This window comes from Thamnophis sirtalis, unplaced genomic scaffold (assembly GCF_051295495.1).
Source record: "Thamnophis sirtalis isolate CommonGarterSnake01/CBP01778 unplaced genomic scaffold, rThaSir2_p1.2 scaffold_4, whole genome shotgun sequence".
Lineage (NCBI taxonomy): Eukaryota > Metazoa > Chordata > Lepidosauria > Squamata > Natricidae > Thamnophis > Thamnophis sirtalis.
In genome coordinates this window covers 142,912,351-142,937,845 of record NW_028261384.1, presented here as the reverse complement: position 1 = coordinate 142,937,845, position 25,495 = coordinate 142,912,351, and the positions used below count along the sequence as shown (strand labels likewise).

The window sequence follows — 25,495 nt, the reverse complement described above, 5'->3', positions numbered from 1 at the left end:
CGGCCGGCGAGGGGGAGGCGGCGCCGGGGGACGAGGAAGAGCCGCCGCCGCCGCCGCCTCCGCCGCCGCCGGGAGACGAGCAGGACGAGGAGCCGCCGCGAAGCCCCGACGCCACCGACGCCGCCGCCATCGCGTGCTCCCGGGGCTTCCGGCGCCGACTGCGCCTGCGCGCGGGACGGGGAGGGCGGGGCCGCCTTGCAGCGCGGAGCATGCCGGGAAGAAGGGCCCGAGCGCCGCCCCGCCGCCCGGGAACAGAGAGGCCTCCGCGCCCGCCCTCCGCCCCCCCCGTCCCCCCTCCCCCCCTCCCCAGCGGGAGTCCCCCCCCCCGCCGAGCCCCCCTCCCCGGTGAGCCCCGAGGGGCCTGGGAGGCGAGAGGGCGGGGATGGGGGGCGGCGAGGGCGGAGCGGCGGCCGCGATTGGCCGACTCGGAGCCCACGTGACGGTGCCCGGACCGGGCATGGCTTCCCTGCGGTCCGCATCGCCCTCCCGCCGCGCGCGCCTCCAGAGCTGCCCCGCCAGTAGCAGCCGCGGCAGCGCAGCCCCGCCGGCATGGGGGAGAAAGCGGGCACCAGGTGGGCACCGGAGGGGGGGGGAACCGAGGGGGTCGCGGCGGTCTGCGGAGGGTGGGGGGCTTCTCCCCGCGCGCATCCCGGAACAGTGCCGGCCCCGCGCCCCGATCCCACGAGGCCCGCAGCCGCCCCCCGAGCCCGCGCTGGGTGCCCGCCGCGCCCCAGGACCTGGGGGTGGGGGGTGGGGATCGGGCGCGGCTGGCAGGCGGGGGGGGTCGCGTGTGGAGGGATCGGAGGGGCAGCAGCAGCAGCCCCCTCCCCTCCTTCGGCCCCTCGGCGGCTCCCCTTCTGCGCGGGCGCCGCACCCGCCGCTGGGCGCTGCTCTCCCGGGGCCCCCGCTGCGCCGTTGGGGGGGGGGGAGTCCGGCTGTCAGTGCGGCGGCGGTGGGGGGGGGGCGGTTGGCGGCTGTCGTCTCTGCCTTCCCACATCCTCTTTTTCCTTCCTTTTTCTGCCTCAGAGTTTTCAAGAAGTCCAGCCCCAACTGCAAAGTGAGTCTCTCCGGCTGCGCTTCCTCGGCTTCCCCTTCCCTGCGCTGGGGGGGAGGAAGGAGCGGGACTCCGCCGAGCTGGGGGACGGACTCCTCCGCAAGCCCCCTTGGGGTCGCGGGGAGAAGGCAGAGCGAAGGGGGCTGGGGGCTCCGGCTGTGTCCCCCCCTCCCCATCCCTCCCTGACTCTTCCACTGGCTCCTGCACCATGGGGGGGGGGAGTGAGGCTCCCCCTCCGTCTCCTCCTCCGTGGTGGCTTCCTGTCCTCCTTCCTCCCCGCCTGAGCAGCTTCCTTCCTCTGGCAGCCTAACCTGCCTGCCTGAGAGCCCTGGCTGTGGGGCCCTGCCTGGGGCAGGAAGAAAGCTGTGCAAGCAACTCCAGCCAAGGACTGCTGGGGGGGCAGCCCCTCTCTGCGGGGGGGGGGGCAGGGGGCAGCAGAGGCAGGAGTGAGCGGCAGAGAGGGGGCCCTGGGCCTGGTGCTCATGGCGGTGGGGCTGTGCTGCCAGGGGAGGGATGGGCGAGTATCCTCTCGGCTGCCCAAGGTGGCCATGGCAGCAGAGCAGAGGAGCGAGGCAGGTGGGGAGCCTCCCGCGGGGAGCAGGCCCTTCCTGGGGAAGCGCCAGGCCAGGTGGGGCCGGGGTGTCAGCTGCGGTGCTGGAGGCTTGTTGACACCCAGCATCTCCCAGGCGATGCTCCCAGGCCGGGCTGCCTGCTCTTCTCCCCAGAGAGGCCACAGGTGCAGGCAAACCTCGGCACGGTGGGGAGGGGGCTGCCCCGGTGGCCAGAGGGCGGAGGAAGTGGATGGGGCCCCCGGGGCCGGACCGGAGGTTATGCCAGTTGTCAGGTGCATCAGAAGCCTCGGGGGCAGCCGTGGGGCGGTGGCTGCAAAGGGCTTCGGGCCTGGGGAAGGGGGGAGCTGGGGCTTTTGAGCCGGAGGGAAGGGGAGGGCTTCCGCCTTCACAGTCCCCTCCCCTTCGTCTCCACCAGCTGACTGTTTACCTGGGAAAGCGTGACTTTGTGGATCACCTGGACAGAGTCGACCCCGTCGGTAAGCAAGTGAGCCGCGTAGGAAGGGCCCCCGGGGGCTTCCTTGGAAAAACAGGAGGGCAGCTGGGGACAGAGAGGGCCCCAGCTGTGCTTCCCTCACCTGAGAAGGGGGCCGTCTTCAGCTGGTGTCGTTGGCGCATCAGCCGAGTTGCCCATGAGATCAATGAAGCTGGGGGGGGGGGGCAGAGAGATGCAGAATTTTTTTTAAGCCTTCAACCCACAGATAGCACTGGAAGTGGGGGGAGGGGGCCAGGGGGCTTGTGAGTTCACTGCCCGGGGGTTCTGTGGCTGTGAAAGGCCAGGTCAGACGCTGCCATCAGGCAGGGCACCTGGGGGGGAGCCTCCCCCCCCCCAAAAGGTGACCCACTGCCCCCCTGCCCAGTGGGGAGAGAGGTTGGAGCTAGGAGATTGCTGTGGCCGGGGGCTCCACTTTTCTCTTGCCACACACCCTGCTCCCTCCTTTCCCCCCTGGCAGACGGAGTCGTCCTGGTTGACCCCGAGTATCTCAAGGATCGGAAAGGTGAGTCCGGGGCAAATCGGAAGAGGGGATCTTGGCAGAATCCTCCTGGGGGGGGGAATGGGGGGGGCAGCCGCGATTGGTGTAGAAGATGGAATGAGATTTGGGGAGAAATGCAGGGAAGCCCCCCCCTCCCGCGCCTGCCCCTCCCCCAGGTGTCCATAGAGCAGAATGAAATGGGCGGAGGGGGGGGGGGCTCGAGGGACATTGATTTCAAAGGAGGGATGGTCAGAGGCCGTCCTTTGAAAGACCCCTGAAGTCCTCCTCACTCTGTGCTTCAGAGAGGCTGCTGGGTGGGTGGGGAGCCAGGAGAGGGGTCTCGAGCATCCTGATCCATGGGGAGCAGGACTGGCCGCTTCCGGCTCCCCTTTGCTTCTAACTCAGCCTCCCTCCTGTCCAGTGTTTGTGACGCTGACCTGTGCCTTCCGCTATGGCCGTGAGGATCTGGATGTCCTGGGCCTCTCCTTCCGCAAGGACCTCTTCCTGGCCTCCTGGCAGGCCTTCCCCCCGGCCGAGAGCACCCCGGAGCCCCTCACCCGCCTGCAGGAGAGGCTGCTGCGCAAACTGGGTGCCAACGCCCACCCCTTCAGCTTCATGGTGAGCCAGCTGGTCCCTGCAGCCCCTTCCGTCCCCAGAGTGGGCTCTTTGTCCCAGGCGGAGCGATGGTGAAGACCCTCCAACACCCCTCCCGCCTCTTCCACAGATCCCCCAGAACCTGCCGTGTTCAGTGACGCTGCAGCCGGGCCCCGAGGACACGGGAAAGGTGGGTCTTGGGGGGGGGGGGCACCAGAGGGGTGATTCCGGTGGGAGGAAGTGCGGGGTGGGTGGGGTGATAGCGTTGGCAGTCCCGGCCCTGAGACCGTCCCTTTCCCTCCCTCGCAGGCCTGTGGCGTGGACTTTGAGATCCGGGCATTTTGTGCCAAAAACCTGGAGGAGAAGATTCACAAAAGGTGGGTGAGCAGCCAGTCCCGCGGGGGGGCTTTTAAAACAAGGCTGCCATCCCAGCTTGGCATAGGTTGCCCATCTCCCGGCGTCTCCCTGCCCCCGTGGGAAGCTGCCCCCAGGATCGGGGCTCGGCCCCCTGCCCTCCTCCCCCGGCTGACTGCCTCCTCCTGCTGGGCCCCCTCCCAGGAACTCCGTCCGCCTGGTTATCCGGAAAGTCCAGTACGCCCCCGAGAAGCCTGGGCCGCAGCCCATGGCCGAGACCACCCGCCACTTCCTGATGTCCGACCGCTCCTTACACCTGGAAGCTTCCCTCGACAAGGAGGTGAGGGCCGCGCGGGAGACCCTGGCCGAGGGGAGGGGGAGACCTTCGCACCCGGCTGGAAAAACTGACACTCCTCAGGAAGCGAGGCGGCTTCGGCCGCTGTCTGCAACTTCCCAGGTTTCGTAATAAGTCCGTAACTTGGGGAACTGCGAAGAAAGTGGCTTCTTCTGGCTCTGGAAATGAGGCTCTTAGGAAAGGCCATTTAAAAAAACCTACGGGTTGAATAAACGAGGTAGAAGGCAGCCAGTTTGGACGGGGAACTGGAAAGCCCACACTTGGTGGGTCATCAGCCACGCGCTGCCACCGTCCACAAGCCGATTTTCACAAAGCCTCCCGCTGTGTCCGCAAGGATGTAAAACGCCGTGGAGCTGGAAGCGTTTCCCCATTTGTCTGTCCGGGAGAGTTTCTGCGGGTGTTTAAACTCCTCCAGGCCCGGTCAGAAAGCAGGCTGCGAGTTTCCCCCCCAGGCCCTTGTCCTCCCCCAGCCGAGCAGCCCCCTCCCTCCCGAGAGCTGGTGGGCCTGGCTGGGGAGGGGCCGGGGAGGGGGGGCTGGCGTGCAGGAGGGGGAGGCTGACACAGTCTGCCTGTTTTCCTTCCCCGAATAGCTTTATTATCACGGGGAGCCCATCAGCGTCAACGTTCACGTGACCAACAACTCCAGTAAAAGCGTCAAGAAAGTCAAAGTGGCCGGTAGGGAGGGGTCCCGCGGGACGGAAGCCTGACTTGGGAGAAGGGGGGGGGCTCATCGCTGTGGTGGTCCTCTCGTACGGTCCGGAACAGAGCGAGGGGTGGTGGTGAAGGAGGCTGAGGGTCCTGCCTTCCTCCAGCCCCTGTTGGGTGATGTGGGGGGGGATTCCTTGGCCCCTCCCTGGGTTAAGCAGAGGGGGGGGGTCTCCCCAAGTGACCTGCCTTCCCTCCTGGCAGTGCGGCAGTACGCAGACATCTGCCTCTTCAGCACCGCCCAGTACAAGTGTCCAGTGGCCCAGGTTGAGCAGGAGTGAGTATCCCCCCTCCCTCCCTCCCTCCCTCCCTCCCAGAGCCTCACTGGGGGGGTCTCTCTCAGAGACCTTTGGGGTGATGGGAGTCCATGTTTCCCCACTTGGGTCCAGAGTCTCCCGTGGGGGCTGAGGGTGGGGGGGCCTGACCTGCCTTGCGTGTCCCCCCCCCGGCAGAGACCAGGTGGCTCCCAGCTCCACCTTCTGCAAGGTTTACACGCTGACCCCACTGCTGACCAACAACCAGGAGAAGCGGGGCCTGGCGCTGGACGGGAAGCTGAAGCACGAGGACACCAACCTGGCCTCCTCCACCATGTGAGCCGTTTGGGCCCGGGGAGGGGGGGGTGATGGGGGGGGCTGCTTTGCCGTGCAGGCTCTGGCTTTCGGGGGGGGGCTTCTGTGTCCCCCCCCCACACCCCCACCCTCTCTTTGCTTCGCAGTGTGACGGAGGGCATCAACAAGGAGGTCCTGGGCATCCTGGTCTCCTACAGGGTCAAAGTGAAGCTGGTGGTCTCCCGGGGAGGGTAAGTCCTGGGGGGTTGGGCGCTGGTCTTGCCCCTTGTGCCTTGTGCCCAGTGACCGAAGGCCGCTTCTCTCCCTGCCAGGGACGTGGCGGTGGAGCTGCCCTTCGTCCTGATGCACGCGAAGCCCCCCGAGCAGCCCTCCACGATGCAGCCCCCAGCAGGTGAGGCCCCCGCTCCCTCCCCTTCCCCCACGGGGCCGGCTCCCTGCAATAGCTTCACCCTCCCCTCTTGCCCCTCCCTAGATGAGCCAGAATCGGACGCGCCGATTGATGCCAACCTGATCGAGTTTGAACCCAAGTAAGAGGCGTGGGGGGGGGGAGTCTCTTGCGGGAGCGACCCCTTGTGGGGGAGGGGGGAGCAGAGCGAATGGGGCAGCTGCGACCCCTCAGAGAATCAGAGCAGCCCCCCCCCCTGCTTGAGCAGAGGCCGCCTTCGTTCGCAGCCGGGGCGGATGGTGGTCTCCCTACTGGGGGCTTTTGGCAGAACAGGCCCCCTCCTCTGCCAACGGTCCTTCCGTTCCTGCTTCATCGTTCCCCCCGCTCCCCCCCCAGCTCTTCCGTAAAAGACATTTCTAGAACGAAACAGCCCCCTCGTTCAGGGCCTCCGAGGCTCCCATCTTCCCACCGAGAGGAAGTAAAGGTGGCCGAGAGGCTCCCAGGGGTCCAACCTGTAGGGGGGCTTTGGAGGGGGACGACCCAGCCAAAGAAAGTCCCGGAAGGATCCAGGGTTTTGCCCCATCCGGAGCCATTCCCCGTCCGGGAGCCCAGCAGAGACTCAAGAGCCAGAGGCCCAGGTGCACCTGGTTCCGCCTGCAGAATGTGTGGGCCTCGAACCCCTTCGGTGGCGATGCGGAGGGGGGGGGGAAGCTAAGCCCCTTTGCAGAAGTGCATCTCATCTGCCCCCCCCCCTCCTGATCCCCTGAGGCTCTGGTTTGGGGGGAGAAACCCCCCCCCCACCAATCAGCAGCTGGGTCTCTGCACAAGCACCTGCAGGGGGGGAGGGGGGAAGGACCCGGTGCGGCCCTCACCACAATCTGCTTCTCCCCCCCCCCCCCCACAGCTACGGGCAGGATGACGACATCGTGTTCGAGGACTTCGCCAGGCTGCGCCTGAAGGGCATGAAGGAGGATGAGGAGGCCGACTACTTCTGCTAAGCAGCCCCCCTCCCACCCACCCATCCCCTGCAAGCATCCGATGACCCCCCCCTGCCTTCCCCAGTCCCAATGCTGTAGTTAGGGTTTTCATGTGACTAAAATTGGGGGGGGGAGGGGGTCCTCCCGGCTTCCCTCCCGTTTTCCTTGCTTCTACCACGTACTTTTCCTAGACCAGTGTTTCTCAACCTTGGCCACTTGAAGATGTCCGGACTTCAACTCCCAGAATTCCCCAGCCAGCGAATGCTGGCTGGGGGATTCTGGGAGTTGAAGTCCGGACATCTTCAAGTGGCCAAGGTTGAGAAACACTGTCCTAGAAGATCTTAATGTATATAACGAGCCCCCCATCCCACCCCCCCTCCTCCGTCTCGCGCACTGGAGTCATGTATTGGGCATTACTGTCAGATGGTCCTGTCCTCAAGTACCACTTTGCTGTTGTCTCCCCCTCCTCAAATCCCCTCTTTTATATCTACTATTTTAAACGCTTTGGAGGAATACTGATAGTAAAATTGCCCCCCCCCCCCACTTTAAAAGGGGTGGGGGGGGCTCTCATATCCAGGATCGAAGGCGGCTTTGCAGGAGTTTTGCTCTGGGCCCAAGGAGAGCCAGCCCTCGGCCAAGCCCCCTGCCCCAGGTGCAAATCTGCGCCCAAAGAGCCAAGAGCAGCTGAATAAAACCATCAACTGAAACAGCTTTTTATTCATTTCCTGGGCGTGAAGTGGGGGGGGGGAGGCAGGGGGGGGGCAGGACAGGAGGGCATTTCTGCTCAGCCGCATCCCTCCGGTTGGCTCAATTCCTCCTGTCTCTGCAGAAGAGGCTGGGGCCTTCGGGTAGCGGCCTCCAATGGGCAGGGCACGGGGGTGGGGGGATCCCATCTTGGCTGCAGGAGCCCCTGTGAAGGGGGGTGGGGGTGGGGGGCTGACCAGGCTGGGCCTTCAACCTCTCCCAGCCCTTCCATCCCAAAGCAGCAGAGCCTAAATCCTTCGCAGGAGCCATTCAGGTTCCCAGGTGTTTCTGGGCGCAGCTGCCTCTTCTGTCGCTGGCTGCCCTTCCTCAAGGGGGCGCTCTGCAGCAAAGACAAGCAGGTGTGAAGGGACCCCCCGAGTCCCATCCCCGCCAGGCACACCCCCCAGGAGCCGCCTACCTGCCTTCCCAAGGGAAGTGATCCGGATTGGGGTTGGGCTCCATCAAGGTCTCTCTTCCAGCCACCTAGCAGAGAAAGGACCCTCTTCTTCTTCCTCTCTCACGCACACACCTTCCTCCCCCAGGCAGGAGAGCCCCAAATGCGCCCCCCCCTGCCCAGAGGAAGAGCCCGGCTCTGCCTACCTCTGCTTCCTGGGGGGAGGAGGCGCTGAAGCTGCCTCCCCCACTTCCATCTGAATCCACGCGGGGCCTGAGGGCAAAGGGGGGGGGAGAAGGACAGGTTCGAAAGCTGCAGCTCCCCCACTGCTGACCCCCCCCCCCCAGCGGCATCTTATGGGCAGAGGGGCAGCACCTGTGTTGGGGGAAAAACTGCCCAAGCGGCTTCTCCCCCCAGCAGGGCTTGGAGGGCGTCCCAGCTGCGAGGAAGGGGGCGAGGGGTGCTTTGCAGGGGAGGGGGGCCCCAAAAGGGAACTCACAGCCCAGCCTGGCCCCTCGCCTGGCGCAGCTTCTCCTGCAGACGGGTCACCTTCCTCCGGTACCTGAAAGGGGGCAGGGAGAGAAAGAGATTGGGGGGGGCTCCAAACCCACTTTGCAGGGCTCCACTTCTGAGGGGGGGGCACCCACTTCCCCCCTTACTCACTTCTCCTCCTGCTCGATGGCCCGGTTGACTCGCGTGGCCTCCAGCTCCTTCTCCCGCAGCCAGCGGGCCTCCAGCGCCAGCCTCCCCGCCTGCTCCTCCTGCAGAAGCGCTCGCGCCCGGACCAGCTCCGTCCGCAGCTCTTCGTTCTCCCGGGCGAAGCTCCAAGCGCGGCACTCGGCCTCCTGGTGCTGCCGAGTCAGCGCCGCCAGGTCCCGGGACAGGCAGCCCAACCTGGCAGGCAGGCAAACTGAGCGCTCGGGGAGCCGAGCCAAGGGTCTCCCTCCGCCCCGCCCCGCCAAGCGCCGCCGCCGCTGGCAAGAGCCCGGACCTCCAGGGAGCCTCCCCAACCCCGGGGGCGCGGGTGCGAGTTCTGCGCTTTGGACGGCCTGCAAAAGAGGGGTCCGAACCCCCCCTCCCGCCCCGGGGGTCTACCTGGCGCGCAGCTGGCGGTTGTCGGCCTCGGCGCTCCGCAGAAGCTCCGCCTGAAGGGCCACCTGCTGCGGCGGAGAAGACGGGTGGGCTTCGGTGGGGCTGGGGTGCCCGGCGGAGACCCCCCCCTCCCCGGGCCCTCCCTCCGCGGCCCTCACCTCGCCTTCCTGGCTCCGCAGCTGCTCCGGGGGGGCGGCCGGTTCCGCGGGGAGCCTGCAAGAGAGCGCGGGAGGCGTCTCAGCCGCGGCCTCGCCCGGGCGCCCCCTCCCCCCTCCACGCCCCCCCCCCCGCTCACCCCGAGGCGCCTCCGCTCGGCCCCTGCGCCTTCAGCCGCTCCCGGAGCTGCTCGTCTGCGGGGCGAAGGAGAAAGTCAGCGGCGGCTCCAGTGGCGGCGCGTTCCGCAGACCCCGCCGCGGCCCCGCCCCTCCGCGCCTCTTCCCTCCCGCGGCCCCGCCCCTCCGAGGGAGGCGCGCCGCTCACGTCGCTCCAGCAGCTTCCGCAGCCCGCGCCAGCGCCCCTCCCGCGCCCGCAGCTCCGCCCGCACGTGCTCCCGCCAGCCCCCGCGCCGCATGGCCGCCCGCCGCAACGCTCGCCGGGACTTGCAGTCCGGGCTTTTCAAGGCCTCCGAGGGCGCAGGCGCGGAGAGGATGGCGGCAGGGGCGGCGGCGGGGGCTGCGGGGGCCGGGGGGGGCGCCTACAGCCTCGGCCTGGCCAACGAGCGGCTGCGGCTGCTGGAGGAGCTGGAGCGGGAGATCGGGGCGGCGCTGCAGAGCGCAGGTGGGGCCCGGCTGGGAGGGGAGGGGGCGCCCCCTTCTTCCCCCCCTCCCTCCCTCCCTCCCGCTGACCCCCTCCCCTCTCGCCCCCTCCCCTCCCCAGGCACGGTGATCCTGGAGCTGTCGAAGGAGAAGCCGAGCGAGCGGCTGCTGGACCGGCAGGCGGCGCAGTTCGGGGCCTCCGTGCAGAAGGTGGAGGCGGAGCTCTCGGGCCAGATCCGGTACCTGACGCAGGTGAGCAAGGGAGGGGGGAGGGGGAAGGGGAGGGGCGGCGACGGGGCCCGGCTGACCCCTCCCCCTCCGCCCCTCCCTCCCTCCGCAGGTGGCCACCCGGCAGCCGCACGAGGGCTCCAGCTACGCGGCGCGCAAGGACTGCCAGATGGCCCTGCAGCGCGTCGACTTCGCCCGCCTCAAGCTGGCCGAGCTGGCCCGCGGCTGCGAGCAGATGCTGGAGCAGTAGCGCCCTGACCGCTTCCCGCCGCGCCAACCCCGGAACGCTCGCTCTCTGCACTGGGCACCGCCGGCCTGGCCGCCTTCCCCGGAAGCCTCGTGGCCGGGAAGCCCCGCAAATAAAGTGGTTGACCGGGAAAGAATGGATCCGCTGGATGATCTGGGTGGTGGTGGTGGTGAGCTGCGTGTGGTCGGGGCCCCAACTCAGAGGTGGCACAAGACTGGCATCAAGGCACCTGCGCCCCTTTTAAAGTCCCCCCCTCGCCCCTTCCCACATCTGGCAGTGGGGGATGCAAAAGTGTCCCTTCTGCCCTTGGCCCCTCCTGAATCTGGCCTTTAGGCCTTGGCCTCCCTGGCTGGGAGTTGGAGTCCACCACCTTAACCTTGCCAAGGTGGAGAAACACTGGTTTTTCAGGGGGTGGGGGGGAGGTTTCCTGGCCTCTTCTGTGGGCCACCGAGGGTGTCGTCCTGCAGCTGCCCTCCTTCGCAGCCAGAGCCACTCGCACTGTCCCCGAGACGGCCTTCTCCCGTGGGCTCCCTCCTCTGCCTGCAGCTCTTTCCGTTGTGTGAGGGGGAGCCTGCCCCCTGTGGAAGGCATGCACCTGACCCACATATTCCCTCCGAGCCCTGCCTTGCCCCTACAGCCCCCACCCCCTAAGTCTCTACGGCCCCCTCCTGGGGGGGGGGGAGCAGAGGACCTTCCTCCCTCTCTTATTCTTTTTCCTTCCTTCCTTCCTACTTGGAAGCATAACAGGTGGGTGGGCACAACCCTTGAAAGCAACCCCCAGCCCCTCTTGACAGCCAGTTCAGGGCCCCAATGCTTTGGTGGCCTCCCTTGACCCCCCTTCTTTCCTTCAGCCCTCCCTCCCTCCCTCCCTCCCATCTTGGGCAGGATTTCCCAGGAAATGGGGGGGGGGCTCTCTAGGCCCTGCATCTCCCTCTGGGACCCTGCCAGGGGTTGCTTCCAACCATGACGTGCTCAGGATCCCCTGGGGAATTCCAGGCAAAGGGGAGGAAATGAGCACACACACACACACACACGGGGGGGGGTCATCCCAGGCTCTGTGCCACAAGACTGCAAGACCACCCAGAGCTTCCTTTTAAAGGGTTTACACAAAGATACGTCTGTCTGTCTCTCTCTCACACACACACACACACCCCTCTGCCTCTGTCTCATCTGCCATTGGTGGGGAAAGCAGGGGGTGTCCTGGGAGGCTGAAGGTCTGGGGTGCCTGTGGCTTTCAGGCCCAAAAAACTGCTGGGAGGGGCACGGAGCCAGAACCTCTCCAGTCCCCCCACCACCCGCACTCCACCCCCAGCTGTAGAGCGACTGGCATCAGGGTGGGGGGGCATCAGGGTGGGGGGCCAGACCTTGGCACAGGGGGCAGGGGAGGGACCTGGTGGCCCCCCCTCCCGAATGCAGCTCCGGATGGGGGCAGCAGGGCTCCCGCTTTCAACCAGCCTCCCAACAAGGTGAATTCCAGGGCCAAACATTAAAAATGCAGGTGTCAGCACTCCTTCATTGAGTAATTAGGAAAGGAAACCCACGAGACTCCATTGATAGAAATCAAGGGTACTTTTACTAATTATAAATGATCAGAAGCGTAGCAAAGCGAAGACTGATTATTTAGGCACGAAAGCAAATGATATATAGAATGACCCATTCCCCTCCCCTTGGCATCCCAGTTGCAGTCCAATCATAATTTTCCCAAGTGTCAGGTGCGCAGTAAGACGGGCAGCAGAAACTCCAGAACCTTCCTCCAGCACAATTAGTAGTCCCCTCCCAAATCCCATGCCCCCCCCTCCCCGTCTCAATGGCAGCCGAAGCAGCAGCAAAGCAGAGGCTGACATCAGGTCTCACCTGTTCCATATTAAACTTGCACAAAGACCTGGGCAGTGAAGGTGTTTTTGGTCCAGGTGTTGGGCAGTCAGGAGTTCAGCTACTTCCGCCTCCCCCTCCCCAGACCACCCCCATCATTCAGCCGATCTCAGAAGCTGCTACCCTCAGCTACCCCTTTGTTTGCAGATATTTGGTCTGGAACTTCCCAGCTTCCCTTTCCCCCCACCCACGGCCCCCTCCCCTCCCTCCCCTTCTTATACCAGTTCAGGGCAGGCTGCTTTGCACTCAGTGCCCTGCTAGGCGTCACTTTGAGGTGGGCAATAGCAATAGCAGTTAGACGTATATACCGCTTCATAGGCCTTTCAGCCCTCTCTAAGCGGTTTATAGAGAGTCAGCATAATTGCCCCCAACAACAATCCGGGTCCTCATTTTACCCACCTCGGAAGGATGGAAGGCTGAGTCAACCCTGAGCCGGTGAGATTTGAACCGCCGAACTGCTGATCTAGCAGTAGCCTGCAGTGCTGCATTTAACCACTGCGCCACCTTGGCTCTCTGGGCATCGTATCAGTGTAGCAAATAAACGGAATAAAATCAGACCCCTTCCACACCTGCTCACTCATCCCACAAAGAGGGATGCTCTGCTCTCTCTACAGCTCCCGACCCCCAGAGAGCAATGGAATTCTTTATTTATTGGCCAAGTGTGATTGGACACACAAGGAATTTGTCTATGGTGCCCCCCCCTCCCAGTTCAGCTTGTTCTGGAAACCGCTTGAAGGATCAGACGTAGGAGCAGAAATGGGGAAGGAAGCAGCGGCCAGACAGGAGTCCTCCCCCCCCCCTCCTGCTGAATCAGGGCAGCGTCTGTGGCAGAAAACTCACCAGCGGAAGCTGCGTTTTCTACAAAAATATACTTTTATTTGTGAGAAGAAGTTAAAAGATCCACAAGAACAGCCACGGAAACAGCCACAGTTGGAGCCACAGGTTCCCTTCTGCGTCCCCCTCCCCTCATGCCCCCCAGTCCGGGCCAGGGGCTGCCTCTGTTCTGGGGCTGTAGGTGGGGGCCCCTCCGGGTCTCTGCAACATCCACTCCTGAAAGGGAGAATCGGAATTAGCTCCAGAGTGGCTGGTTGAAGCATTGGGGGCTGCTGTGGGGGGGGGCAAGTAACAAGATGGCCACAAAGCAGAACGCAGATGCCCCTGGGGCTCAGTCCTCCCCCCCCCCGTCCCAAGAGATTCTTCCCAAACAGCTGGAACATCAGCCCTTTCTCCCTTGAAATTCTGACCCCCCTTCAGAGCTCCCATGCGGGCACCTCAAAGGGGGGGGCAGCTTCTCTGGTGGGGGGCATCCCAACTCCAGGGGAGCCTGTGGGGCGGAATGGCTGAGAAGGCTCCCAGAAAAAGGGGGCCCAGAGAAGGTGGGCAGAGCAGCCTCCGTTCTCCTGCTTCGCAACAATTCATTTCCTGCCCCAAGAGTTTGATGGTTGTGGGGGGGGCTCCCTTGTTTCCTGATAGTGGCTGCAGAGGCCCCTTCCTCTCCACCTGGCCCCGGAAGTTCTGGAAAGGAGCCCCATCATCACTCTTCTATTCCAGGCACCCCAAATGCCGCGAGGAACCAGAGCGGCAGAGAAGATGAAGCTGGGCAAGGGACCCACCTGTTGCTCGGAGTTCAGGGCTGCCTGGCCGCCTCTCCTGGGGGGCCTCCACCAGCACAGCAGGCCAAGGATCACCAGGAGCAGGACAACGCCCAGCACGCAGAAGACGGCCGTCTGGCCATTCCACCCGGGCACAGGCGCCTCTTGGCCAAATCCGGTGGGGCCGACCTCCACAACGGCACCTGCTCCAATCAGACCAGGAGTGAGTGCCCTCCCCACAAGCCCCCCCTCCTCCCCAAGTCCCCTTGGCCCCCAGCCGTACCATTCCTGGGCAGCAGCACAACGACGCTCCCGACACTCTCTGGGGCCGGGGCGGCCGTTGTGTGGGTCAAGGCCGGCAGGCGCTGCGATGGAGTCTCCCTGGGCACTTGCTCTGACGGCAGCGTCTCCATCGGGACCACCACGGTTGACCCCACGGAGCTCAGAGGCTGAAGCGGGGCACGGCTGGTGGGGCCCGGTTGGCCACCGCTCTCAGAGGAGCCGACCTGGGCAGACCCCCTCCCTTCCGCCAAGAAAAGGAAATGTGGTCAGGCAGGAAAGGGAAGCCCCCCCCCCCGGCCCTGCTGGGCAAGGAGTTCCAACTGGTGGAGAGGAGGGGACCCCCCCAAAAACATTCCCTCCCAGAAAAGAGGTGCCCCTTCCCGTCCTTTCAGAAACATCTGGCTCTGCCATTTTGCCTGGGGCTGGCTGGCCCCTGAAGACCCCCCCCCTCCCTTTCTTTCATTTTGTCAAACTTTTCAAGTTCACATTCAGTTTTTATGCCTCTAACATTTTACTTGTACACCTCCCAGAGTCCCTCTGGGGCAGATTGGGTGGGTGGGTGTATGAGAGAGAGGGAGACAGAGGGGGGGAGACAGGGAGGGAGGGACGGTTTTGAAGTCTTGTAATTAATTTAGCGGCCAGGGGAGGCAATGAGGCCCCTCTCAGATGCCTCTGCAGCGCTGGGGGGCGGCTGTTTCCCGCCCCTCCCCACCCTTTGGGGGAAAACTCACGCTTGTCCTCCATCCAAGCGATACGCCGGAGCACCCAGGGCTCGTCGGCCCAGCCACACACCTCTTTCTTGGGGAAGACGAATCTGGCAAAGAGGAGGGCAAAGGGGGGCAGTTGGCAGCCAGGCGCGACTCTCGGCGGGCAAAGGAGGGCTGTGGGGACGGGGCTCACTTTATCAGGCGCCCGCAGCGCTCCCAGCTCAGCAGGCGGTGGGGGAACCGCCTGACCAGCTCCGGCTCGGTGTGGTGTTTCTCACAGCGGCAGTTCCCGGCGGCCGCCCCCTCGTTCCCCGAGGCTGCGGAAGGGAGAGCGGCGGTCAGGACAAGAGGGAACGGGGACGCCTCCCCCCCCCCGAACAGGGCTCCCGAGGGCGTCGCCGGGGCTCCTCACCTGGCCGGGCGGGCAGAAGCAGCAGCGGCAGGAGCAGCAGCACCAGCGGGCAGCGTCTCTGGGTGAAACGGAGGTCGGAGCTCACGCTCCGCTCGCCCGCCGCCATCGCCGGCTCTGCCCGAGACCGAAAGCGAAAGGCGCCCAGCCGCCGGGGGATTTCCAGCGCCTCCACAACTTTCGCCAGCGCCGGCCGGGCAGAAGCGGAGCCAGGCGGGCGCGGTGCCTCGACGCCGCTGACGGGGAAAAGCTCGTGCCCGGCCTCTTGGCGCCCAAGCGAGCGCGGAGGAGAGCGGGGCTCGGCCAAGGGTTTCTGCCCGCTGCCCGCCCGGCCCTCCTGCTTCGACCAGCTCCGCCGCCGGCCGCTTCCTGGAAGGGGGAACCTGCTTCCCCTCTGGAGCTCTAGCCGGACGGGGCGGGGCGGCGGCGCTTTGCTCTGCCCCACCCATTGCGGGCATGCGGGGGTGGGGGGCGGGCGTTGTGTGCTTCACTCCGGTGCCCCGAATCGGCTACGGCGCTCTGGCCGAAACCCCGTCGCTTCGCACGTTGCCAGCCGCCCCGTCAAGGATTTGTGGTGGGCGCCGCGCAACGGCTCTTCTCGGCTGCCTCCGGCAGGGGGCGCCAGAGATGGCCTGAAGGGAGCCCACCCACCCGCCCCTGCAGGCCCCCCTTCTGGGCCTAGAGCCCCCCACCCGTGGAAGGGCCGCAAGGAGGGCGGCGGTTCTGCCCCGTGAGGTCAACACCTGGAGCTCTGTGATGCTTCTACGGGGTGTGGCCCGAGCCCCGCCCACACGCAAAGGGCACGCCCACCGGCTCTGGAGTGCCGCATGGACACCCCGGTGGTGGTGCTGCTGTGCCTGGTCCTGCTGCGAGGGAGCTGTGCTCGCGCACAAGGTGCCAGGGGGGCGTTTTGGAGAGGGGAGGAGAGCGGAGGCCCCGCGGGGGGCAGAAGCGTCCCCTCCAGGGCAGAGCAGGTGGAGGGCTGCCCTTCTGACCCTCATGAGTTCGCAACAGACTTGTGATGTCAGGGGCAGCGAAGGCTGAAGGCTGGCCTCCCCGTGGCTGCCCAGGCGGCCCCTGCCCCCCCCCAAAAGAGAGGCTTATTGGGGCAGACCCAGCCAGGGTCAGCAGGCCTGGCTGTGTCCCATTGGAGACCCCATGCTGGGCTGCTAAGTCAAAGCCACCTTCAAAGGCCCAGAGGAGTCCCGTGGGGCTCCGATTCCGCCGGGAGAGTGGGGTCTCTTTGGGACAGACTGGCAGGGCCTCCCAGCCCCCCCCCCCCCCCCCCAGTGAGTCCAGCGGGGGGGGAGGGACACGGAGAGCAGGGGCCGCCTAAACACGGGGGCTTCTTTTCACTCTTAGGCTGCGGCTACCGGCCTGAGTTTGATGCGCCCCATGCCGCCCATTTGGGCAATGCCCGCATCGTGGGGGGCACGAAGGCTGCTGCTGGGAAATGGCCCTGGGTGGTCAGCATTCAGACCAGCTCCTTCCACTTCTGCGGGGGGAGCATCGTTCACCCCTGGTGGGTCCTCTCTGCCGCTCACTGCTTCACAGACAGAAGGTAACTGGTCAGGGGGGGGCATCTGGGGGGGAGGGCAGTAGGACACGAAGCGGGGCAGCCCTTCTCAGTCCCCCTTGTTGGCTGGAAGCCCCCCTACATGTAAAGACCCCTTAGAGCAGTGTTTTTCAACCTTGGCAACTTGAAGATGTCTGGACTTCAACTCCCAGAATTCCCCAGCCAGCATTCGCTGGCTGGGGAATTCTGGGAATTGAAGTCCAGACATCTTCAAGTTGACAAGGTTGAGAAACACTGTCCTAACCACTGCTGGGGAATTCTGGGAATTGAAGTCCAGACATCTTCAAGTTGACAAGGTTGAGAAACACTGTCCTAACCACTGCTGGGGAATTCTGGGAATTGAAGTCCAGACATCTTCAAGTTGCCAAGGTTGAAAAACACTGCCTTAGAGTGACCCCCCCTCGGCTGCCGATGCTCCTTGACCCTCCTTGCCAGTCTTCCGTGCCCACGGCGGAAGAGCTGCCCCCTAGCAGGGGAAGAGCTGCTGGGGCTCTTCGGTGCCAGGAAGGGTCTGGCTCTGGCTGCCACTCTCCGTCTCCTGTGTCTGCCCCCCCCCAACTGACCACTCACCTGCCTTGCCCCCCTCCCCCCTCCCCCATACAGGGAAGGCATCAGGGTGGCGGCCGGAAGCAACTACCTGGGCAGGAACAACGTCACCCGCTGGGTGCGGAAGATCCACCTCCACCCGCTCTACAACCCCAAGACCTACGACAACGACCTGGCGCTGCTGCTCCTGCGCGACCCCATCCCCCACAGCTGGTTCCACACCGCCCTCTGCCTGCCAGACCGCAACGTCGTCCCGGACAACAGCATGTGGGACAGCTGCTTTGTCGCCGGCTGGGGCCTCACCAAACCCGGTGAGCCGGGCACTCCCTCCCCTCCCCCAGCAGCCCAGCAGGAACCCAAGGGCCCCCCCCACCGCCTCTTTGCCTGGGCACCCCCGGAAGTGAACCAGAGGCCCTCGCATCGTGGCCCCGGCCCGCCTGGGCCCTTTAGCAGAGCTCTCTTCCCATTCCTGGCGGCCTTCCCGGTCCACGGCTGGCCCCACAGCCGGGGCTTCTGCATGGCACGGCCCACAGAGAGGCCACGGCTGCCACCTGCTGCCCTGCCCCTCTCTTGGGTGCTCCTCGCAGGGTGGCTCTGCCCAGCCTTCCCCAGGGGGCCTCACCCTCCGCTGAGAATCACTGCCCCAGAGGGGAGCTGGCTGTGGGCATCAGAGAGAAAGACCCTCTCCTCGTGGAGCCACAGAGGGGGCACCCAGGGGCATCTAGCCCAACCTTCTGCTCACCAAAGGCATTTGTCTTTTATGTTCCCCCTTTTTTCCCCCTTTGAATTGTTCGCCGCCCTGAGTCCTCCCGGAGGAGGGCGGCATACAAATAATCAAATACCAAATACCAGAGCGCCCCACAGAGGTGGGTGTGTCTGAGGACCCCCAGGGAGGGGGAAGGTTCCGTTTCTCCTGCAAAACTCCTCTTGCCAGCTTCTGACTTGAATTCCCATCCGGTCCCTTTCGGCCCTCTGGGGTTTGGTTCCACCCCCCACCCCCTGCACGCGAGAAAGCCCCTCTTCCCCAGCTGCCCTGGGCCAGCCTCTGCCTCTGCCCCATTTCGCCCAGGGCCCAACCCCACTGTTGCTGGGAGGCTCACACAAAGGCTCCCCTCCTGTCCCTCCTGCTTGCCTGCTCTCCTCCAGACCCCTCCCCTCCCCTTGGGGAAGGGGCTACGGTCAGCCTGGTGGTGGGGAAAGGGGTGAGGCCGGTCCCGTCTCCCCGTGCATTTTGGGTTCAGCTGTAAGGATCACCATTGAGCCGGAAGCCCCCCGTTTGGCCTGGGGGCTTTTTCTCACAGGGACGTTGGTTCCTCTAAACCTCACATGCTCAGCACAAGCGCACCTGTCGTGTCCTCCCCCCGCACTACAGGGATCGGAAAGCCCTTCGCCTGGCTCCCATCCTCCCCCTGAGTCAGATCCGCCCCCTGCCCACTGCCCAGGGGAGAATCTGTGGGGCTGAGAGCTAAGCCACTTGCCCCCATCTTCCTCCCCGCCCCCCGGCTTGACCCCTCTAGGCTCAGAGTACGGCTCCCTTGAGCTGCTGGACATCCAGGTGGCCCTGGTGGACTGGACACTCTGCCTGCGGTGGCTGCACTCCCTCACCAGGAACATGGTGTGCGCTGGGTTCGAGGAGGGCGGCCGGGATGCCTGCCAGGTAGGAACCCCCTTGGCTGTCGTCCCCCCCCCCCAAGCAATGGCCCAGCCCGGCCTCAGAGGAGCAGCTGCTCAGAGGGGCCCTGAGCTGGGCAGCCTCGCGATGCAAAGGCCTCCCGTCACCCGGGTCAGATTCCTTGCCAAGGAAACCGGCTGCTTCCCAGGATGGTTGAGCAGCGCCTGGACCAGCAGATCCATGGGGCAGCCCCACGCACCAGCCCAGGCACCTCTCCATCCCAGAGGCTCCTGCTTGCTTCCCCTCTCAACAGCCTTGTCTCCCCACCCACCCCCCAAGGGCTGCGGGCTCAGTAGAAGAGTCGAAGGGACACCCCCCCTCAGTACACGGGGTTGTGTGGGTGGCATTCCTGCTCAATCCTGCCCCACAGGATGCCCCGCCCTCCCTCCCCCCATGTCCCAGCCCCTCTGAGATTCCCTGCTTCTCTCGCCTCTGCAGGGGGACAGCGGGGGCCCCCTGATGTGTCTCCCACCTGGCCACAGCGGCCACAGCAGCCCCCGGCGCTGGTATCAAGTGGGCATTGTGAGTTGGGGTCGCAGCTGCGCGGCCGCCCACAGCCCAGGCGTCTACACGCAGATCTCCAACTACCACTCCTGGCTAGAGCAGACCTCGGCGCACGATGGGCGACCCTTCCGCGTGCCCCAGATCCCAGTCGGCCCCTCCGCCCAGCACGAGAAGCACAACGACCTCTGGGCCGACGTGGAGAGTGGAGGAGCCCCCGTGGGCCCCCCAGTCGTGCTCTGCTTTGCCTCCCTGGCGGTGCTGCTCTTAGGCCTGCGCTGAGGAGCAGCCAGTGAGAAAGGGCCACGGGGGCCGGTGTGGGGAGGCCCAAAGGATGCTGAGCAATGGGGGGGGGGCTTCCCTCAGTTTGACTCGGCCGTACAATAAATATTTTTGGATGATTCCTGACTCTCTGCTCGTGGGGGGTGGGGGGGGGTATGCAATTAAAAAACCCGCTTAGGAATCGCATTAGATCAAGTTTATTATCAGGCATTTTTAATAGCTTACAGTTCAGTCTTAAGATACTTCTGACCTTCCATAATCACGTGGTGCAAAAAGATGACGATTTCGCTCCCTTGCTGAGTGGAGACACAAACATTACTTCTCTGGTTCCCAAAGGCATTTAAAATGACCGGCTATAATCTCCGCAACCAGACGGAATGCCCCAGGGGCCAATCAGAAGGGATAGATGGGATCACATGTCATGGAACTACGTTTCCCATAAGGCAGTCCCTGCCTACATTTCCCAGGAGGTAGTTTCTTGAAGGAGACAGCTCTTAATCCCTACGCTGGCTATACAGTTCTGAGGCAGCACCGGGGGGGGGGGGGGAGCCCCCAAAGCCAGTGGAAGGGGGGAGGACCCCTCGCCAGTGGAGCAGAGGAGGGGGAGGGCAGACTCTCCACAAGTGTTTGGGCAAGGACTGTAAGCTCAAGTCAGGGTAAGAAATAGGGATGACCCTCCCGTGTCCCCCACTCCTCCAGCTGCAGCTGAGCCCTTGGCCAGCTTTTCCCTCAGCGGAGGCCCTTCCTTCAGCCGTGGCGGCCATGGTGGGCCTCGGGGGTGTGTGTGTGGCAGGGCCTTGAGTTTGGTGTTTTCCTCACAATGCCAGAAGTGGTCACCGTGGGACCCAACATCCCCCTCCCCCCAGTCCACCTGTGAGGAAAGAAGGCAGCCCCCTCCTGTGGGGAAGGGAGGGGAGGGGGCAACCCATTCACAGCTGCCCACAGTCCAGCAGAGGCAACAGCAGGAAGGGGGAGGGACCTCAGACCCAGCCCACAAGAGACTCACATAGGGCTCTGGCACAAGTGTGCCCACTTACGGGCCATGGCAAAAGGGGTGTGTGGTGGAGAGCCTGCCTTAACATGGGTTCGCTGCCCCAAGGAGTTGCCCTTAAAAATGGATGCTAATGTCGCCATGACACAACAGTCAATCTCGGGGCTCCGAGACCACCGCCGAAATTCCAGCCGCAGGACAGTCCAACTGGACCTAAACCGTCCCGAACAGATGGTGATAGGGAGGGGCATATCCTGCTGATCCCAGAGACGCCCGCAAAGTCTCTGGTGACCCAGGAATAGCCCTCTTGCCAGCCGCTAGGAAGCAGCCAGGCTGGTGAAACTGCTGACAGCTTCGGAAGTCAAAATGCAGGAGAGAGCGTGTCGTTCATGGTGAGATTTTTACCTTTTTTCTGATTTATGAGAAGAGCCTAAATGAAAAGAACTAATCTAAAATAAAGACTGATGAGAGAGAGCAAGCGGCGAATATAAGGCTACAGTCAAAGTGAAAGTTTTTACTTTTTTTCTCTCTTTTTTATTGTCGGAAGCCTGACTGGACTTTCTATTCAGCAAAGTGTTAAATGGAGCGGGCTTTTTTCTTTTCCGTTTTTCTTACTTTTTGGACTGTTTGATAACTAAGTTCAACTACTGTTCAAGAATCTTTTTTATATACGGCGGTTTAAAGTTCATTGTACTATTTTCTCATTTGGCTTTTTACTCTTTTTTTTTTCTTTTCTCTTAATACGGCAGAGAACGCAACAGAGAGAGGGAAAGTTTTGGATAAGTAACACTGCCACCTAGAGGCTTTGAAACCTTGTCTCTATTTTTGGTCTGAATGAACGCTTGGAAAAGGTTGCTCTCCAAGGCAAACTGGCTCAGCCAGGATTGATAAGAGAAGAGTTATTGACACAGGTGCTCACTCTGAAATTTTCAGTCCTGGAAATTCTGCCTGGAGGGAATAGATAACAACTGTTAAGAGTAAGCCTGGAGTGATCTCGAAAGGCTTCCATTTTATAAAAGTTTTGAATTTATTTCTCTTTTGTTTAGAGAGCTTTAACTTTACAAGGAGCCTTGAAACTATTTCTTTTTCATTTTTTCTTTTGCTGGTGTCAGTGTTTACTTCTTTTTGCTGTGAAGTTGGGTCCCATATCTGGTTGTTTTCAATTTTTTTTTTCAATTTGATTATGGAATAGAAAAGATTTTTATTCTCTTTATGGTTTTTTCTTTTTCCTTCTCACATTTTTTATAGTACCCACTGTCTCCATTTTGCCTTCTTGTTTTACTCTTGGCTTTTTTCCCCACAGAATCTTCTTCCCTCTTTTTTTGGCCTTTTTCTTTTCTTTTTCTTTTACCTTTTCACTTTTTTTAACCTTGGACTACCCCATGGTCATTTTGGATTATAACTGACCTTTTTCTTTCCTTTTTTCTTTTTTTTTTAACCTTTGATCACCTCATGGTCACTCTGAATTACAGTTGGTTTTTTATAACAAGTGGATCATAATACAGAAAAAATTGAAGATGAGTAAAAGAATAATAACCACCGGCTCTGCAACGACAACACCCTCCTCCTCCTCACCAGCAGGAGGACAAAGATCAATACAGACAATGTTGCAACAGGAAAAAGAAAAGGGGAAGAAGGCAGTTACCTTAGAGATGATTATGCAAGGAATTCAGAATTTGCAAGTAACAGAACAGAAAACATGGGAAAAAGAATTGAGACAATAGAACAACAAACGGGAAACATTGAACAACGAACGGAGAACATGGAACAAAAAGCAGTTAAAACTAATGAAAAAATTGATAGTATTCAACAAATGGTGATGAAATATGAAGATAGACTACAAAAAATTGAAGAAAAAGGTGACCAAAGAGAGAAGAAAATTGGGGAGATCGATAATAGACTGAGTGTGGTCGAAAAAGATAATATTAGAATACTGAAATGGGAGATTCCAAAACATAGAAGAAGAAAAAAGTGAAAATCTGTTACAAATAATGATAGAAATTTTGACAAATGTCCTCGAGTTAACCCAAGATAAGATGGCCGATGCTATAGATGAAGCATTTTGAGTTTATACAAGATATGCAGCGAGAAATGACCTGCCAAGGGAAGTTCATGTAAGATTTACCAAGAAAGCAATTAGGATGCAAATACTTCAAAAAGCAAGAGATAGAAAACTGGAGTACAAAGGTAAGGAGATTGTAGTTTTGAAGCAAATACCAAGAAAAGTGAGAGAATCGAGAAGAGAATATCAATTTTCGACTAAAACCCTACTCAAAAAAGGTGTTAATTACAGATGGCTGATACCTGAAGGCTTAATGTTTGTATGGCAAGGACAAAGATACAGAATAGATTCAATCCAAAAAGCAGAAGCACTTCTCAAAGAACATTTCGGAGAGAAGGCTGAGCAGACTGGACCTAAAGAATCAGTGACAGAATCACGAGCGATGTCTTCAGCTTCGACTGGAAAAGAAGGAGGAGCAGCAGGCGGGATCGAGATAGTAGAAGTTGCTATAGGTGGTGTTAGAGAACTACGAGAACCTAGAGCCACGAGAACAATAAATCCTATGTATAAAACATAAATATGGAAGAGAAGAAAATGATCTCAATTAACATAAATGGACTTAATTCAGCAAATAAAAGAAAGAAAATATTTCACAAACTAGGGAAACTAAAATTGGATATAATTTGTCTACAAGAAGTGCATATTCAAAAGCAACATCAATACTTTTTAAAGCAAGGAAAGCTGGGGAAAATGTTTACTTCATTGGTAACCTGTTAGAAAAGAGGAGTGATTCTTTACATCAAAGATGCAATCCCAGTGGAACAAATTTATACAGATGACGATGGAAGAATTTTGATGGTGGAAATTATGGACAATAATAAGAAAATGCTCCTAATAGCAAGGAATAGCAAAGGAAGACCAGATTATTGACCCTTGAAGGACATGATCTATTGTTGGGAGGGGGCATGCCTTTTGATGGTACAAGGGAACTAAAACACGGGGGTATTTTAGAAGAGATTACCTACGGGAGGCCTTGCTACAAAATTGGGAGAAGGTTAAAAGACATTATTTAAAAATTCCAGTCTGGCTATCAACTATTGAAGCCTTTTCATACGCAATAATATACAAAAAGGAACAAATATGGTGAAATATTGAACGCAGAGGGTAAACTTAAATCTATGCAAGAACTGGAAAAGGAAGGTATAAAGATGAACTGGTTTTCATATGTGCAAATACAGTCTAGATATGACAAGGACCGTAAAGAGGAAGGTTTCTATGATAAAATGAATGAGTTAGATGGGTACTGATGAAAAAGTAATTTAAAAACTTTATGGACACTTACTAGAGGTTAAGTTAGAAGAAGAACAAGTTAAAGGAACTATGATAGCTTGGGGGGGGGGAAATTTTGGGCAAGGGATTGAATTAGAGAAGTGGCAGAGATTGTGGTCTCAAAATTACAAAATGACAATGTCTACTGCATATAAAGAAAATTTTGTATAAGATGTTTTACAGGTGGCATCTACCCCTAATGAGAATAGCAAGAATGTTCAAGAATAGAAAGTGTTGGAAATGTCATCAGACACCGGGTTCATATTACCATATGTGGTGGACTTGCGCAGAAGCTAAAAGATATTGGACTAACATCCACACGTGGTTGGAGAAAATGACACAAGAACATATAGACTTTAAACCAGAGACTTTTTTTATTGGGAATTATACCAGAAATATATAATAGAGACTTGAAATATTTGATTTTAAATGTTTTAACGTCAGCTAGAATTGTATTTGCAAAAAATTGGGAAAATGAGAAAATACCAACGCAGGAGGAAATTATTCAAAAAATTATGGAATGTGCGGAAATGAGTAAATTGACATTTGAAATTAGAGAACAAGAAGATGAACAATTGTACAAGGTTTGGGATTTGTTTTATCAATGGTTAGATAAAAAATCATGGTAATGGAAAAAGTGGGAGAACTTTTTATATTTTAAGAATAATAGAATGATATATGCAATACTATAAGGGCTTGCCACTGTTAAACAGATTAGAACGATGTAATGGAATAATGCTGTATGTATGATTTCAATATATAGAATATTTTGTTTTAAATGTAGGAATTAAAGTTGAACTATTGATGCAAAACGATGTTGTATGTATGGATCCAATATTTAGAATATCTTGTTTAAAATTAAGGAATAATAATGACAGTTGAAAAATTGACACGTAATAACAGTAATGTACTTATGTTCGTCTAATGAACAATTTGTGACTTGATATATAATTGCAAGTGGTGACCATGGAAAGGACGCACAAAATCTTGTAACAAAAGGACACGCCAGCTGAAATGGAAGAAGGTTGTGTGTCTTTTATGTTTTTGCTTGTTGTTTGTTTAAAAATAAATAAAAAAAAAAAAATAATGGGTGCCCTGAATCTGGCTGAAGTAGCTGAGGCACGGAAAGAGGCACGGAAAGCAGGCAGAGCAATGTGGGAGGTTTATGTGGCTGATGCCCCCCACCCCCTGCCCTCATCTGGAGGGAGCCCCAGGCTGAGCACCCTCAAATCCCAGGGGGAGGAAGGAAGCCCAAGGGCCAGGGGCCAGGTGGGGCTCTGGGGTCATAAAGTGGCCTGACCTGACTGGGGGCGTGTGAGCGGTTGGGGGGCGGGGGACAGAGAGGTCCGGGGTGGGACTGGATGGCCTCCAGGGGCCCTTCCCGCTTGAGGATGCCGTAACATGGGAGAGGGAGGTCTGAGGCCCTGGGCTCCTATGTGGGAACGGGGCTGGGGAAGAGAGGCTGCCTGGGGAACAGCATCAGGATGGAAGGGGGGCTAACAGGCGGAGGAAGGAGCTCAGAGGGAAGCCCCCCCCCCCGATCCCCACCCTCCAACTGATCAGGCTGCCAAAGGGGGCTGTACTTTCAGGTGGGCACAATTTTGTTAATGTGGCCCTTCGATAGAGGGGAATTCGCTCATCTGGCTGGGTTTCCTGCCTGGGAACCTGGAGTGGGCCCCACCCTTTGCTTTTGGGGGGCCCTGGAGACCCCAGAGCAGCCGCCTGGACCAGCAGCCCT

At 59.9% G+C, this 25,495-nt stretch overlaps 5 protein-coding genes across 7 annotated transcripts; 3 read left to right on the top strand and 2 right to left on the bottom strand.

Annotated features, from left to right (window-relative positions):
* The first annotated feature begins 317 nt into the window (after positions 1–317).
* On the top strand, positions 318–6,785 carry ARRB2 (arrestin beta 2). Of its 2 annotated transcripts, XM_087714338.1 has the most exons (15): positions 324–572; positions 1,027–1,057; positions 2,042–2,102; positions 2,577–2,621; positions 3,019–3,215; positions 3,322–3,381; positions 3,501–3,568; positions 3,750–3,885; positions 4,491–4,575; positions 4,810–4,882; positions 5,058–5,195; positions 5,321–5,404; positions 5,486–5,565; positions 5,647–5,701; positions 6,464–6,785. In XM_087714338.1, exons 1-15 carry the CDS (start codon positions 550–552, stop codon positions 6,555–6,557), a joined length of 1,230 nt encoding a protein of 409 aa, XP_087570464.1. In that variant the 5' UTR covers positions 324–549; the 3' UTR covers positions 6,558–6,785. The 2 variants fall into 2 exon arrangements, with proteins under 2 accessions (XP_087570463.1, XP_087570464.1); XM_087714337.1 differs by having other exon boundaries at positions 318–572; positions 5,486–5,701.
* A 502-nt stretch (positions 6,786–7,287) lies between these two features.
* Positions 7,288–9,337, bottom strand: LOC148046959 (uncharacterized). Of its 2 annotated transcripts, none has more exons than XM_087714339.1 (9): positions 9,247–9,337; positions 9,062–9,116; positions 8,925–8,979; positions 8,770–8,834; positions 8,338–8,568; positions 8,174–8,236; positions 7,881–7,947; positions 7,699–7,763; positions 7,288–7,620 (listed from the first exon to the last, which is right to left on the bottom strand). In XM_087714339.1, the coding sequence occupies exons 1-9, from the start codon at positions 9,335–9,337 to the stop codon at positions 7,608–7,610; spliced, it is 705 nt and encodes a 234-aa protein (XP_087570465.1). In that variant the 3' UTR covers positions 7,288–7,607. The 2 variants fall into 2 exon arrangements, with proteins under 2 accessions (XP_087570465.1, XP_087570466.1); XM_087714340.1 differs by having other exon boundaries at positions 8,770–8,831.
* Positions 9,336–10,132, top strand: MED11 (mediator complex subunit 11). Its single transcript, XM_087714341.1, has 3 exons — positions 9,336–9,543; positions 9,643–9,773; positions 9,862–10,132. Exons 1-3 carry the CDS (start codon positions 9,336–9,338, stop codon positions 9,997–9,999), a joined length of 477 nt encoding a protein of 158 aa, XP_087570467.1. The 3' UTR covers positions 10,000–10,132.
* A 2,596-nt stretch (positions 10,133–12,728) lies between these two features.
* On the bottom strand, positions 12,729–15,235 carry CXCL16 (C-X-C motif chemokine ligand 16). Its single transcript, XM_014075224.2, has 6 exons — positions 14,862–15,235; positions 14,643–14,766; positions 14,474–14,556; positions 13,744–13,983; positions 13,482–13,663; positions 12,729–12,918 (listed from the first exon to the last, which is right to left on the bottom strand). Exons 1-6 carry the CDS (start codon positions 14,965–14,967, stop codon positions 12,835–12,837), a joined length of 819 nt encoding a protein of 272 aa, XP_013930699.2. The 5' UTR covers positions 14,968–15,235; the 3' UTR covers positions 12,729–12,834.
* Positions 15,236–15,685: 450 nt separating this feature from the next.
* Positions 15,686–19,489, top strand: LOC106556243 (serine protease 55-like). The gene is made up of 5 exons (XM_087715052.1): positions 15,686–15,752; positions 16,149–16,419; positions 17,038–17,291; positions 18,498–18,637; positions 19,091–19,489. The coding sequence occupies exons 1-5, from the start codon at positions 15,686–15,688 to the stop codon at positions 19,433–19,435; spliced, it is 1,077 nt and encodes a 358-aa protein (XP_087571178.1). The 3' UTR covers positions 19,436–19,489.
* Positions 19,490–25,495: the final 6,006 nt, after the last annotated feature.